This window comes from Battus philenor, unplaced genomic scaffold (genome assembly GCF_028537555.1).
Source record: "Battus philenor isolate CCGP_79_NKW_IND1 unplaced genomic scaffold, ilBatPhil1.0.hap1 SCAF_6, whole genome shotgun sequence".
Lineage (NCBI taxonomy): Eukaryota > Metazoa > Arthropoda > Insecta > Lepidoptera > Papilionidae > Battus > Battus philenor.
The window spans coordinates 6,843,871-6,859,386 of record NW_027181726.1 but is presented as its reverse complement, the minus strand read 5'-3'; the positions used below and the strand labels follow the sequence as shown (position 1 = coordinate 6,859,386).

At 31.4% G+C, this 15,516-nt stretch overlaps 1 protein-coding gene across 3 annotated transcripts in view; it reads left to right on the top strand.

Moving 5' to 3' along the window:
* rut (rutabaga) overlaps positions 1 to 15,516 on the top strand; it is a 104,930-nt gene that overhangs the window by 42,202 nt on the left and 47,212 nt on the right. For all 3 annotated transcript variants that reach the window (XM_068773970.1, XM_068773969.1, XM_068773968.1), the window contains exons 4-5: positions 623 to 772; positions 3,266 to 3,384. In XM_068773970.1, the coding sequence (XP_068630071.1) occupies positions 623 to 772; positions 3,266 to 3,384 (269 nt within the window). The remainder of the gene's footprint in view (positions 1 to 622; positions 773 to 3,265; positions 3,385 to 15,516) is intronic.

Below are 15,516 nucleotides of genomic sequence, written 5' to 3'. Positions count from 1 at the left end.
AACTTGCAACGTCTTATTTCTTTAATATGATGTAAATTATCTATATTTAAAAGGAATGACCACTTACTTTAACGAAATATAATTTTTACATTACTTCTTATTCGATGTTGGACGGCTGGTAGTTTTAGTAAGGCGCTCAATCATTCTATAATTCATGATGATGTGTTTGATCAAATATCTGTAAATATGTAATCACACTATTCATTTACGGACGACTTATTTGAGATCGATTTCAATCCCCTTATTTTTTTTAGTACGTACAAAGATTTTATGGAAAAAATTGCCCTGAAACATTATCGTTTAGCAGCTGAATCAATCAATATATATCAATATATTAAGAATGTCATCACTCTGAAGTAGGTTAATCATATTTATTTTTTATTGAAATAACAGGCCAATAACTTCTAGCAGTACAAATTCTGTCTAGCTAGTCATTAAACATATAGTCTAGAATTTACGCTGACTAATTATTTAAACAATTTGTAATATAGTAGTATCAACAAAATAGATAAATTGTGTGTGTGATATAAAAATAACTTACAACGAAGTTTCCCTGATCGTTCTTATAACTATTAAAGTGTTGTCAATTATATTTATTGATGCACGTGTTTTTTTAAAACAGATGGTGGCCAATGTGGTGGTATTCGTGTGTGTGAACATTGTGGGCGCTTTAATGCACTCGCTGATGGAGACGGCTCAACGGCGGGCTTTCCTCGACACGCGCAACTGCATCGCCGCCCGGCTGGACATGGAGGACGAGAACGAAAAACTGGTATAAAACATAATCATTTGTTTACTTAATCTAATTATTTACTTGAAAATAATACATACTTATTTAGTGACCTGTAAATTGATATGTTTATTCGTTAATTGCCATTTAACAAGACCTGTTACAAGGTTAGCCCTAATACAGGAGTGTGATTTTAATTATTAAATATTTATTTATTTAAAAGCCATGAGGAGGTTCGATCGTGATTTCGAAACAAAGTAACGGAAATAACTCGGTGGATTGACAAGTGGCAGCAGGCAGGCCACAGAGCGCTGAGAACATGTAACCGTTGAAGCATTAAGGTTCTAGAAACCATGTGTCTGCAAACGCAGCGTAGGGTGTCTACTTATAAGGTGGAAATACGATTTTATTAAGGCTGTTAAACAAAATGTCTTCCAACTTTTAACTTTTCTCCACAGTTCCCACTTTTCGCAATGTAGCTTTCAATGAAACCGATTGCCTTTAGTTGTAGGATTTGAAAATCTTAGCGAACTCCAACCCTGGGTAGTTCAACAGAAAAGAGGAACCTTTAGGAAAGTACATTGCACGATGACCGCTAACAACATTTTAAAGAGAAAAAGTTATGATGTATTTATGTTATATTTAAGTAATATCTGTCTGACAATAACAATATCATAAACCTGCTTTGGATTTAAATGAGAGATATAATATTATATGAGTCGGAAATCAGGTCTCAATTAGCATTTATTTTAAGTTTCACAGCGATGGGTGGACAGCCTTTGTGTTTTCAAACGTGCACAGGGATAACATAACCTCATCCTGTTACCACTATTTTAGGATCGCTTGAAAACTGATTCTTTTATTTTAGATATTCACATTACAACGAAGCGATTCGCTTCACCCACTTCGCTTTCCATATAGCCCACTGCAAAGCTTTGGAATAGTTTATCGGCAATAGATTTCCCATACAAACATGACGTAGGCGTGCGTTTTTAAGCAAAAAAAGAAAAGATAAGTGCTCTCAATTGTCCACCTCCGAGGTTGCATTGCCATTTAACATTTGATTGATTTCATTTGCGCAATGTTTTTTATTGGATAGAATAGTAATTTTTAACTAATTTTTAGATGATTTTAAATTCTTTTATTTGATCTTTACCCACTTTGCCTACTGCAAGGCATGGGCCTCCATCAAAGTTATAAGTGGATTTACCATAATCGTGACGATTGGCAGGCGGGTTGGCAATCGCAGTGTGGTATTATGATATGCAGAGAACGCTGCTGCTCATCTTCTAGAAACTTGTTTGTGAACAGTGACTATCCTATATAAATAATGCACTGTGTGAATTGTGTATAAGATTTTATTCCGGAAATCGTGTTACGGAGACGTACGATCGCAAGTCACACTCGTCTGCCGCTGGGCCACCACTGTTTCATTATTTCTTAGTAATGCATGGTTACTTTTTTATATGTATATACTATATATACTTATTTGAAATTTTTATTTACTTTTTTTTCTTATAAACGGGTTTACGTTATTATTATTTTTAAGACAATTTTTTTGTACATTTCTATTCACTTATAACGATGGCAACCAAAGTCCTTGGTTTTGTTGTTTTAAATTTAATCATAATATTTTAGTTACTGTAGCTGGTGGCTCTAAATAAATAAAATACATTAGGAAGGACGATTTCACCTGATTTTCCACTGGTTTCTAGTAATTTAAAAATGGTTTAACGTTTAATAATTACGTTATATTAAGGACTTACTGAACACAACGCGAGCGTACAACGATGGTATTCTCTGATAGTTTTAATATAACGTTGTTTTACTATTATTACATTTTTGTATTTATTATTTATATTATCATTATTGTATTTGTTTAATTATTATATTTAACTTTGTTTAATCTGACCAGTGACGATTGGCATAAGGGAACCCTTATACAGTATACAGTAACTGAAGTCGGTTTAACAGCTAAGACCGTAACCGATCCCGTGTCGAGATCAATCACGCCTTGCAAACTTAGGATATCGCCGCAGCGCCTTCGATTACTTGAAATCAATATCATACGAGTATTCATTTATACGTATTACATATGGTATTACGCTAATTATGACTGAATTTATTTTATATTTTCGTTGGAATCATTTCAGCCATAAGTTGTCAACTGCTGGACATAGGCTTTTTACAGAGGTTTTTTAATAGAACCTATAAAAAGCGGCGCTTGTTTTTCGACGACCTAAACAGTCGTTTGACCACCTTGTGGACATTGTATAATTTACATTGATTTAAATAAGACAGTAGGTTGTCTTTGTTAAAAGTAATTTTAGTGCTCTTTTGTATTTTTATCTAAAGTACTTTCATACATCAAAGTTAAGTGACCTCAAACTAAATAAATGTCAGCAAGTGATGTTAGTGTGACCGTACGGTATTGAAGATAGAAAAAGATGAGAACTTTTTACGTAACATTTATTAGCGTTTTTTTTTTAAATTATTTCTTGTTTTTTGTCAAGTCAAAGAAAATATTTTTTATAGGAGCGGCTACTCTTATCGGTGCTGCCTCAACACGTGGCTATGGAAATGAAGAATGACATCATATCTCCGGTCGAAGGACAGTTCCACAAGATTTACATACAGAAACATGAGCAAGTCAGGTGAGTCAGAGCGCTTTCGCCGCCACCGGTCGACATCAGTATAGACGGCACTACTTCACTATTTATACTTGGCAATGTTATTATCTTGTAACGAGAGCGCTGGCGCAATTCCAATTCCAGCTCTAGAAGCCATCGATCCGAGAGCGATCTCTTAAACATCAGCATAAACAAACGTGACATTCTATATAATAATTCTGTACCCTGCAATATATCTTATTACGTCCACTTTTACTGAAAGAGTTTGCATCTATAAATATAAAACAAAGTCGTAATAATTACACCGTTTATAACTACAGAATGGCTAGAATAATTCTGAAGATATTTGATTTAAATTTGATAGGATAATAAGAATCAAACATTTAAAAAAGATTATTAAAACATCAGTCAAAAATAGTCAAGTCGTGTAAAAATTAAAATTTATAATTTTACGGGAATTTGAAAATCAAATTGAAACGAAGTTAGCCAAATTACCTAGTTATTCATACGGGGTGATTGGTTAGTGTAAAAGCTTTAAAGAAATGATTGTGTAGCTCTTTTGCTGTCAATTAACGTATGTTACACACCCTATCCAAAAATCTATAGTTTCCGTTATATAACCTTAATGATAATAATTAAAATTAGTTATCTGTCTCTGCAGACTTTGTACTGACGAAAAAAAGCATTTTGCCTGTTGCATATCGATACAACAAAACAACGCAACACATTACAGTGGTATTTTATATAGAGTGACTGGAAATAAGTGTAGGTGCTTTGAAATTTTTGCCGACAAATAAAGCTATATATATACTTCTTTTATACTTTTACTTTTATACTATTACTTATACCACTCTGTATGATTAAATTTTAGGCATTTCATATTGAAAGGAATGGAACTTGAATCTAATAATGTATATGAAAGATTTATTTAATTCTAAGAATATGTGTATTGTATTGAAAGTATGACTAGCGCTAAAGGATTCCAGCCCTTGTTCACGGTGCCTTACGTTATCGGCCACTCATTACGCTTAATCTTATCGCACACTAATTACTTTCAATACTTTGCCATAGCCATGTCAGAAGTATGCAAATATACCTAACTACGACGCGTTCAGCCTTAAATCAAACCTTGGAATTAAACTCATTCCTCTTATAAACCTTCGGTATGTAGCGTGAGTGCAAATTCAAACATTTACGATTAGAATTACGAAGTTTACGCTTTTGGTGAACTCACAGAATTAATTCATTTATACATCGTCAACAAATAGGGCACAACTTATGTGTACCGCAGCCTTTATGTTATATTAAACACATTCAAAGTACTTGTATATTGAAGAGTCTTGGGTATTACACAAGTTGTGACAATGTGTGTATACATATAGAATGAGTCTATTTCTGTAAATCTCTTAGAAATGAATACAACTGAACATAATTTATCTTATCGAAAATAAAGTTTATCTTAACTAATTTTTAAAGAGAAAAAAAATTACAAAATTAAAGCATTCACCAAATGTTAAATAACGATGAAGTGATAAAATGCTTTTTTAAGGCTGTCGAAAGGCGAAATGGATATAGGCCGCTTCTAAACGATCCTATTAGAAATCAACGAGGGAGCCATATGTCCAGCAGTGAACTTCCTATAGCTGAAATGATAATGGCGACGATAAATGATTAGTTTTTTTTATAATAAAACGTACACATTAGTATTAGCAGAAATGAAATCCTGTCCTTAATTACGTTCCAAAGATCTAATGTTTGATTAACCCGTTTATTTAACATGTTACTGCCTCTTTCAACAGTATATTAATGCTTTTACATTTCGGTCTGACGCAGAAGCAGACGCCGTAACCAAATTAATTAACAGACAAAATTATAAGCATTCCTAGTGTTAATAATATGGTAAAGCACGTATTCGATAATATTACAAAATAAATTAGATATGTAATATGTTAACCCTGGTTATTACTATTGAAATAGTGCTATTATAAATTATTCTTAAGAGTTTAAAAAATTGATAGAAGTAATTAAATATAATTCTTAGAATATTTCTAAGTGTGTCAGAGCTTATCGTCCTCAAGGGAGACTGTCACTCGACTTAATGACAGATCATTTAGTATGTCATGATAAAAAATGTCATAAAGAATACATCAATCAAAAGGAACTCTACTTCACGTTGAACCGACGTATGTTCAATTAACTTTGACTTTTAATTTTTTTTTTCACAAGCAATTCAATGAGCTGCAAATAAGTATGAATGCAGCTTAATTAAGCAAAGTCATTTCGCTTTTCATTCACCTGTATCCATTCGGGAGATGAGCTTTTTAAAATTCAATTGCTTATATAGATTTAACAGGCCATATGTGGGGCAAAACCTTCAACAGTTAATTAAAAACGTCCGGCAAGTAGAACGTGACGTCAAATGAATTTAATACAAAATTACATGTTTGTCATTATTGTATAATTTTTAAACATTCTCATACAATATTGTTTTAAAATTTTTTTTCTAATCAACGAGTTAATTACACGAGGAGTTAACCGGGTATGATCATTACAAATTATTATTTAATAAAGCTATATTTAACAAAATGCAATAGATTTATATACCGACATCTAATGGATTCTTTTTACTCAACTAATAATATCAAATTTAGTGATAAACATTGTCTATGACACAGAACACACTTGAAGTGTTTTCTATATGTTAATTGAAGTGCAAAATTCTCAGTAAGCAACATTGTTCTATTAAGAAGGTAAAAGTACATACAACGACAGTCTGTGACCTATAATGATGATGTATAAAATTTTTTTTGTGTTGTGTTTGTCAAAAATTTAGCGTGATAATATGTCATACAAGTATTGATTTGCACGACGTAGTTAGGACGTCTAAGCAAACGGTGTTTTATTATGGTCATCGAAAGATGCCAGACGCTGGCAGCCACTCACCAGTTCTTTTGGAAATTTATGGACATTGGGAGAATTAAACACATCGGTAATTAATGCCGATTACGCAATCCGTGGCAATAGGTGCATTTATCTCAAATTATATCGAACAATGAATAAAAATGTAAGAATTAAAAATACAGAAAAGGTTCTCATAGGTTTTAATTTAAAATTAGCCAAGCATAACAATATTAAAGAACGTACATGTATCATCAATATTAAAACAGTTAATAATAAATTTCTTACGGCAACCGCTGCCATTGTTCAGTGCAAGGGTTGAGTTGCGCCTCGTATTTAGTCACCGGACGCTCATTTATGACTACACATTACTAACGTGCTCTGTAACTTAAAACGCTATTTACATTGGATAACTAACTACATTAAAGATTTAAAAAATGGGACTCTAAACGCTTTTACATTTGCGGGTCACTTGTGTGAAGATACTTCATCATATTTTATTTGATCTAACCATCGATTAAGCGCCTTTATTATTTTGAATACATTTAATAACAATTAAAATTTTTAACTGGAGTATTAAGAACTTTCGTGAAAGTAATCACTAATCAAAAGCGCTTGTTTAATAATTAATGTGCGTTCTTCCATGAATTAAAACAACTATGTAAAAATATATTAACAAATTTAAAAATAATATAGTGAACTAACTGAATAATTAGACGTGCTGTGGCGTAATTGTCATAAATTTTTTATTGTAGAGCAAACACAAATTCTACCGGATTGCTAAAAATATTTTTATGAATATAAAGACACGCCGTTGACGGCACATAGAAAGAATATCTCTTGAAGCGCTGGAAATTGATTTTGATCTAATTTCAAACTGTGTTGAATTAGATCTCGTAATCAAAACTGTTAGTGATAACAATACTATAATAATACCAATGAAAATTTAAATAATTTTCTGTATAGCTTAACATTATTACTTGCATATATTGAAATAGAAAGAAGTATTAGCAAAATATGAAAATATAAATCATATCTGTGTTACATCTTATCGGGGGCAAATAGAAATATGTTACCCGGTTTGGATAGCAGCAGAGGTTTCTCATGTTCATTTCTCTTAATAGTATTCATTTCACAGAAATATCACTGAGGTTTGCATGACTCAAATACTATTGTGAACATATAATGACCATGACATTGGAAAGAAGCCCTCCCTCGTCTGCTAGGCGTGCCCAATCAATATGTCTGACATGACTAAAGTCTTTTGCCTATTGTTTTGCACTGAACTAAAAAGTTGGTTATGGTTGCACGAATATGGGCTCATACTGAACAATACTTTACGATTATATTTCATTAATAGACTATAAATCACTTTTATTGTGACTATTTAAGTTTCTTTTGCAGCGAAGTGCTTAAGTACAAGTACAATCAATTTATTAATTTTATTACAACAATTAAAAATTAAGCCGTTTAAAATGTACTTAAATTTATATAAGTTACCTTTGGTCTCATTATTTTAGATTCAATACTTTTTATTTTTTATTGATTTAATACTTTCAAAGAAACTAGCACGGACAATACATTTATAATTAAACATTTATTCACCACAAGAAATTTTCTCAATTTAGTTGTATTTCTTTAATCACAATATTTATACAACATAAACGATCGATCAGCGAAGTAAATTAAATTAATCTAATTTTCTTGAAGTGGCGGATGACAAGACAAGTTAATAGACAATTCAAATGTTGTATGAATATACTTTTTTACGTTAAAGAGTTCGTACGTTATTACCCAATATTAGCAATAATTATATGGCATTTTTGAACAAATTTTCACATTCCGCTGTTTGTTTTGCAAGAAGAAAGTGTATCATTTTTTCACCGGTTATTTGTAAAAAACAATGGGTCAGTTATGTGTTTAAGTAATTTAAATTTATTTGTTGATTTATGCACATTATTATCCACTTAAGATCATTTACTGTGATCACTTATGTACGTCATGAGAAGAATGCCAGAGAAGCCCCATTTTATAGAAAACAAAATCAAATTGAGCTACTCTATAATGAAATTCTACAACTTAAAGCTATGAGGATGCCAAACACTTCCTGAACTGCGAAGAGGCCACAATAAACTCAGACAAGTTTTCATGTGATTATATTTCACAGTATACTCAATAAAGTTAAACTAAATATACTAATACAAATATTACAATTAATAATATATTTTATCCGTCCTTTCAGCCCTAGCACGTCTACCGGTAGACATTTTTCTCTCCCTATAATTTAATAAATAATAACAAGTGTTATATAACAGCAAATTATGTTATATATATTTGCTATATCAGGTACATAAATTAGTATTTTTTTTCAATACAACTCATATACGCACACGCATACACGAATAAAAACTTTTATTTTTTAATGTAACTGCATGGCTCAACGTCATGTAATATTTGCATTTATTCTAGTTTAAAACATATAGTTTATAAGAGCGCTTATTTTCGCCCACAAACTGTGTACTGTTGAGCACTTTTGTACTATTTTTTGTCAATTATATATGTGGGAAATAAAAAACACTAGAAGCTATCGTGTACAAAGTATTTATCTCTGAAATATGAATTCGTTAATCCGATAGATTACCGCGTGTGTTGAAATCAACGATGAAAGTGTATTTTTGTTTGTTTTTGCTATCGAGATGTTCGTGTGAAATGCATTGTGGGGAGTTGCCGTCACTTGAACTGGAGCCAATACGCTGCGGATCAATCAGCCACGCTTTGTGTTTCGCGTTAAGTCCCCGCGCGCGTTTCATAAACTTGACGACGTATCATGTTTATTGCGGAACGTGACGTGGGTAGCGGCCATATTAGTAAAATACGGCAATATTGTCACAAGCCAACATTAATAACCTAGGGAAAGATTTCCCCATGCGACCTACGTCGTTGATACTACAGCTGTCATTTTGTATCGCGTAAAACATTATAAGAATTTAATAATATTGTTATAAAATAATTGTAAATGTTTATTTATATTTCCAAACCTTAAATATGCTATAGTGTTCTCAAATTATAAAGTAAAAATATTTTATTTAAAAGCCTTTATTAAAATAGATGGTATATAATTGAGCAGTAAATATTTAAAAATGAAAAAGAAAACTGTAAAATTATAATTTGTAAAAAGAGTTTTCTAGGTAAAATTTTCTCGTTGCATATGTTATTTATGGTTCAACATTTCAACGGTGTGATTAAGCAATTATTTCCAGGTCATTGCTCTGATGTCTTTAGAGAAATAGATCGTGAAGCAAGCGTAGCGTTTATGAGCCAGCTAATGCTCTGGGAAAGCAAGTCGTTGTCTAATTATCGATTCTGGAATTATGTTTGGATAGATTTAAATTAGATGATTATATTTATGAGTCTTTTTTAAACATTTAAAAGTAATTGCCAAAACTTTACCATTTCATGCTCTGTGCTTTTCTAAAAGTGCTGTTTGGTGAAAATTTTGAAAGCCGATTTATGGCTTCTACCCTCAAAGAGTTGTGAGAGACCGCGATGTTTTTAATGTCGTTCCTTTGTGTTACTAGTCAACCGCCAATATCGACAGTTGCTCGTAATTAACAATATAGTTTCCGTCGGCACAGCACCGGTAGATGTTTTGAACTTGTTTACAACTGTGTTCCTCTGGGCTTTAATTGGATGGCCACTTTGAGTTGGTGATTCGCATTTATATTACTGAATTTAAAAACACGGTCGTGCGTTTTCATCCCGCGCTGCGTTTTTGAAATTTTACAAAGGATTGCGAAACGAACATGCGAGTTGAAAATCTCGTAGTTGGCTTCATATTTACACACGGAATATTTTTGACGTTTGTTTTAATTGACATTTATTGCTAGTTGTGTCTGTCACATAAACGTTATTACTATATTATTTGAATTTTACTTTATATTTTATATAGACATTCATAGTCAAAAAATTGAAATAAATTTTCAGAGATAATAATTTTAGTTTTACAACTTCGAACGAAACGAAAACGGGGCTCTCGAATCTTAAATCTGTGAAAGGAAGATTCGAGTAAGGCGCCTTATGCTTTTGTAGGCTTGTTGTTAACCCTGATTACAAAGTTGCCGAGTTGATTAATAGGTATAAATTAAAATGTAATATCACCATGAATCTCCTATATTTAGTTATATATTAATTAAATACTACGAAGGGATATTTGAACGTTTCTAGGCCCGGAAAATCCCACGTAAACGATTTTTAAACAATTTCAAGATAAGACATTTTTTACATATGGTTTCTATAATGATTTGTATTACCGATGACCTTAACCAGAACTAAAGAACTTTTGTAACAATGTTAAAAGAAGTAAAAAAAATAGAAAAGATTTTTGTACTCTCGAAAAGCAATAAAGGAAAGTTTCACAGTATGCAGATGGCGTGTCCGAAGTCTGAAGAGTAAACAAGAAAGTTACACAGAAACTGAATAAAGACGTGCACCGTGATGGACCAGGCTGTGTTTCTCTTGTTTTGGTATTTTTGTTCAGACGGGTTGTTTATTTTAGTGTTAAGAAATATATTCAATTTAAACGCTTTATTTAAAATTTCATACCGTTCTTACAGTTTAGTGTATGTAAATGAAACTTTCAAGGATTAAAAATAAAACCGCTGCTTAAGAAACAATAATAATAATCGTTCATTTCACTTTTTATTTCTTGCCAGTCGAGGATTCATTGTTCTGCATAAGTCTCGCCTAGAGCATGTTTCAGGCGAGACAATACGTGAACACGCTTGCTTGACTAAATACATTTCTCAGGACATAATATATGTTATACTTTCCCTACGAGTTTCTTTGTAATGTATAAACAATTCAACAAAATTTATTATATTAATATTAATTAAAATGATCTATAAAGTATACGTTATGTAATCTTCTCTATTGTTCAAACTGAGAATTACTAATGAATATGCACATATAAAGCTTTAAAGGGCTGAATGTATAGCATATTATTAGCAAAAATTCTCAAGATTTTTTACCTTTTTCCAATCAACCCTTCATAAAATGATCTATCAGAAATTTGTTACATCAATTTAATTTTTCTACTGGAATGCGACAGACCAATTACTTCTGACCATGCAAAATCTATAGGGATAGATAGTTTACAATAAATAATTATAATAAGTAGTCATTCGAATTTGGAAATACTTTTTTTGCGAAACTATTGATTTCTGCATAGGATCTATACATTAATTGACAGCAAGAGCTATATTCTCATTATACATTGACCTCCATAAAACCTGAACCCAATCACCCTGTATACATACAATAAAAACAATTTTGATAATACGGAACAGAACATGCATTCTCAGTGCATCAGCGGTGATGAGTTATACACTTTAGCACTGTAGCAATTATGAGGCGTAAACAAATATAAAATAATGGTTTTTTTCTTTATGTTTATTTACATTAAAACTTTATTCGCTTACTACTAGCACTTTATATTTTGCTCAAATATTTATAAAAATACCTCTTTCGGCAAAATATTTATCTTGTGTTTACCGCACCACGTTTAACAGTGACCGCTGAAGGTGTCTTCGAATATTTTTTCATACTTTGTTCTAAACATGTATGCATAAAGTTAAATGTAAATATTCGAATGGTCGGATTTCACAAAACCATTTAAAACGCGCAAGTCCGTTCTCTGAATATTATAGAATATAGTGCGATGTGCGTCAGGGCGGGTTGTGCTCTCCTACTCTTTTCAAGTATCTAGACCCAGACTGATTAATGGTACAAGGGACAAGCTCTTATTACGACAAAGTCTGTACTATAGTGCCGAAATTGTTGCACCGTTGCAGCGAAAGACATGATAAGGTGGGATCGGGGAAAAAAGAGAACAAGTGCCGCCGCTGCTCGTGTTGACGGTGGGCTAACGAAGCAGCTGAAACTCCCACCGTCTCGCCTTTGGGCACTGGAGGATAAACACTGAGTACGCGTGAACTAAATAATTTTACTTGTTAATAATCCCAACGGATCTATTAGGTCCGAACTAATAGTTTTTTGTTCTTTATTATATTATTATTCTATTGTAATCGTATAGAGATCTATTTAAATTTTTATTTATTTAATATTCTTTATTGTACACGTTAAGATAAATTTAATAAGTTTTACAATAATATACAAAAAAGTACAATGGGCGGTCTTATCACACAAGGCAATCTCTTACAGACAACCATAGTATGGAAAAGGTAAAAGTACTAATAATGGGTAGTTTACGTGTACAAAAATACATATTATATTTACAAACATAAACATACATAAACATATATAGACATACATACTTAAACTTACATACATACGTATATAACATATATACTTATAATAAATAATTTTATTATGCTTATAGTTAGAATCATAAACATTTATTGAGATATCTAAGTTTTGGCACCGCTACAACTAGAGATACTCTTTTTAGACGTGATGACACGCCTAATTGTTTATATACTATAATGTGATGATACGAACATAGTACTTAATTGATGATAGTAGTCTACCGAAAGTTTTTTTTATATTTCAAATCATCACTATCTTATTTATAGCAGAAATAGCGACAACGTCTTTCAAATCGTTTTTACAGTCAAATAATATATGTCTGTGTTTCGGTTTTAGATGCGTAGCTGGCTAATGAAATGTACAAGTTTCAATGTAATAAACACATGACATATCTAAGCCACCACTACACATTTCACATGGTTTCGTATTACAAAAAACAACATATATAGTGGCGTATTGTTACTGTCGGTGTATGCGGGTCGTATCATTTAATAACAGGCAATGTGTACGCTTTGACAATAAACTGCTTATTAATGGCGCTGAAATAATTCTTAGTCATAATAAATCTTTATAATGAATTTCTACACATTAAGAATATTTGTGAGAGTCATTTAACTAGCTCTGTTAGTTTTTGATCATCAGGGCGAATTCGAATTCTCGCATGTTAAATTGATCTATGCCATTATATGGAAGGTCAATCTGATACAAGATTTTAATATCCAAAAGGGTTATTTCGAAATTCTTGACGTACAAAAGAGATCACTGTTAATGATATGAATGTCTGTTATTACGTCAAGACCAATATCTAGTATAAATAAAACAGTATAATTATCGAAGTAACTCCTTACCTTGCCGAACATTTCACCACGACCAGGTGTAAGTTATACTGTGCGCCTTAGCATTAAAGTATATCTTATATATTTCCAATTTGCAGAAAATTTTTTACAGCAATAATCTGGCGAACTGTTCTGTGGATAGAAATTACGAGTGTTTGTGGGAGTGACGCAACAAATTAATTGCTGAAACCCTCCAGAAACAATTTGCGTTGACCGATTGGTTTGTCAGACGTGTTATTAATTGGTCTAATCCATCACAAACATGCTTTTATTATAACTAACAAATCGAAGAAATACACTAATAGAAATGGACATATATATACTATTTTCTTTTCTTCTTTCAAATATAGTTTACGAGATTATTAGTTTTATTTTATTTCTATAATAGATAGGGTAATTATTTTAATAGTGTGATCCATCCTTATTAATAAGCGGTAAAAAATAAACATCATTCTAATGTTAAAATACTTCTCTTCTTTAATAATCGATCAAAAATATAATTACACCAAGTTAATCCTCGTTTCTAATGCAGTTTCCTAAAAAAACCGTTAAGACTTTTGCAGAATTTATTTACTATAACATTGTTTTTCTCTATAATTTATTATTCCTATGTATATATTGATTGTAAATAAAACCGATGCGATAAAAAGTAGGACAAGTCGAGAAGCTGCCCTCGGGCGTGATACAAACGCGAAACAAAAGGATATTTGCTCTCTGAAAATACAAGCTATAAAAAATGTAACGTATACTTTTTGCGATAATTTTTTGTTTAGTCATTGACAATTGATTTTTTCCGGCTTTTTCTGTTAAGAGAATTTTTCATCACGTTTTTATTTAATAAATGTTTTCAAACTAAACGTTAATAATGATCTTAAACGAATATTGAAAAAAATACGTTAAAATACCGTAACTGTACAGGATACAGTTTTATACTGTATTCACCAGACAGAGTTGTATAAGAAAATAAATAATTTATCTAATTAATGATTAAGGACGACTTAAGGATGCATTTACAAGGGAAAAATATTTTTCTACATGTGTTATTAGCACGGTGCCGTCTCATTCTCTTGTGTGATTGTTGCTGTTAACCCTACCAACTAGAGGAGGATTGTTATTTTTTGAAATGTTTATTAGACATATTATGGAAACAATTATTGAAAATTTAGTTCCTACCGTAAGAAACCTAGAAACTGAGAGTAAGTCCGATATTTGAGATATTTTTGTAATAGAAAAAAATGTTTACTAGTGTACTTTTTAAAAAAAACACGTGTAAATGCATTTTTGAAATTCTTTATAGTTATTGACGCCAACTACGATCATTTGTACTTTTCACTAGCTACTAAACGACGGTTGTTAAAGTTAATGCCATATCTACACGCGATGGAGCATATTATATAGCATAGTAAGATTTTGTATTTATTTAAAATGTCTTTAGTTTTATGATTCACTGAAGATCATCTATCATGAAATTACATAATGCAAATTGTTTAGTTGTATTCCTAATTATTTACCTTTGTTCATAAAACATGCATAGACATAGAGTGATGACGTCGTTTTAATGGAAACTGGCCGTATTTTATCCCTTTAGACTAAACGGATATTTCGCTGATGGGATTGTCTGGCGCGCCTCCTCTACTGTCTGGAAATTTCTATTAATTTATAGTTTAATACAATGTGTAGCGAACAATGCTGCCCTTCTGTTTATTAATATTAGACATATCATTTATTTCGATGTCATAGTTTTCATAAATCAATTACACTCATTTTTACGATTAGATGTACAATATAATATAAATAAAATAAAAGCATTATTTTTTTAAATTTTTCATGAACCTTTATAATGCTGCTAACTTTTAAGTCGTTAAAAGCATTGTCGAAGGAAATTTTAAATACAGTATTTCTCTGTGCTTAATATGTTTTTTTTTAATCAAATATACGCAGATATTTAAAAATTTATCCATGCAGTACAAGTAATAAAACATCCTGTTTATGCTAAGAATTTTTATAAAAGTTTTCTGGCAGTCTAAAATATACCATTTGCGTTCTTATTAAATCTTACGTAAGCTCCTTTACGCTTAATTGTGTTCTCGGTAAATAA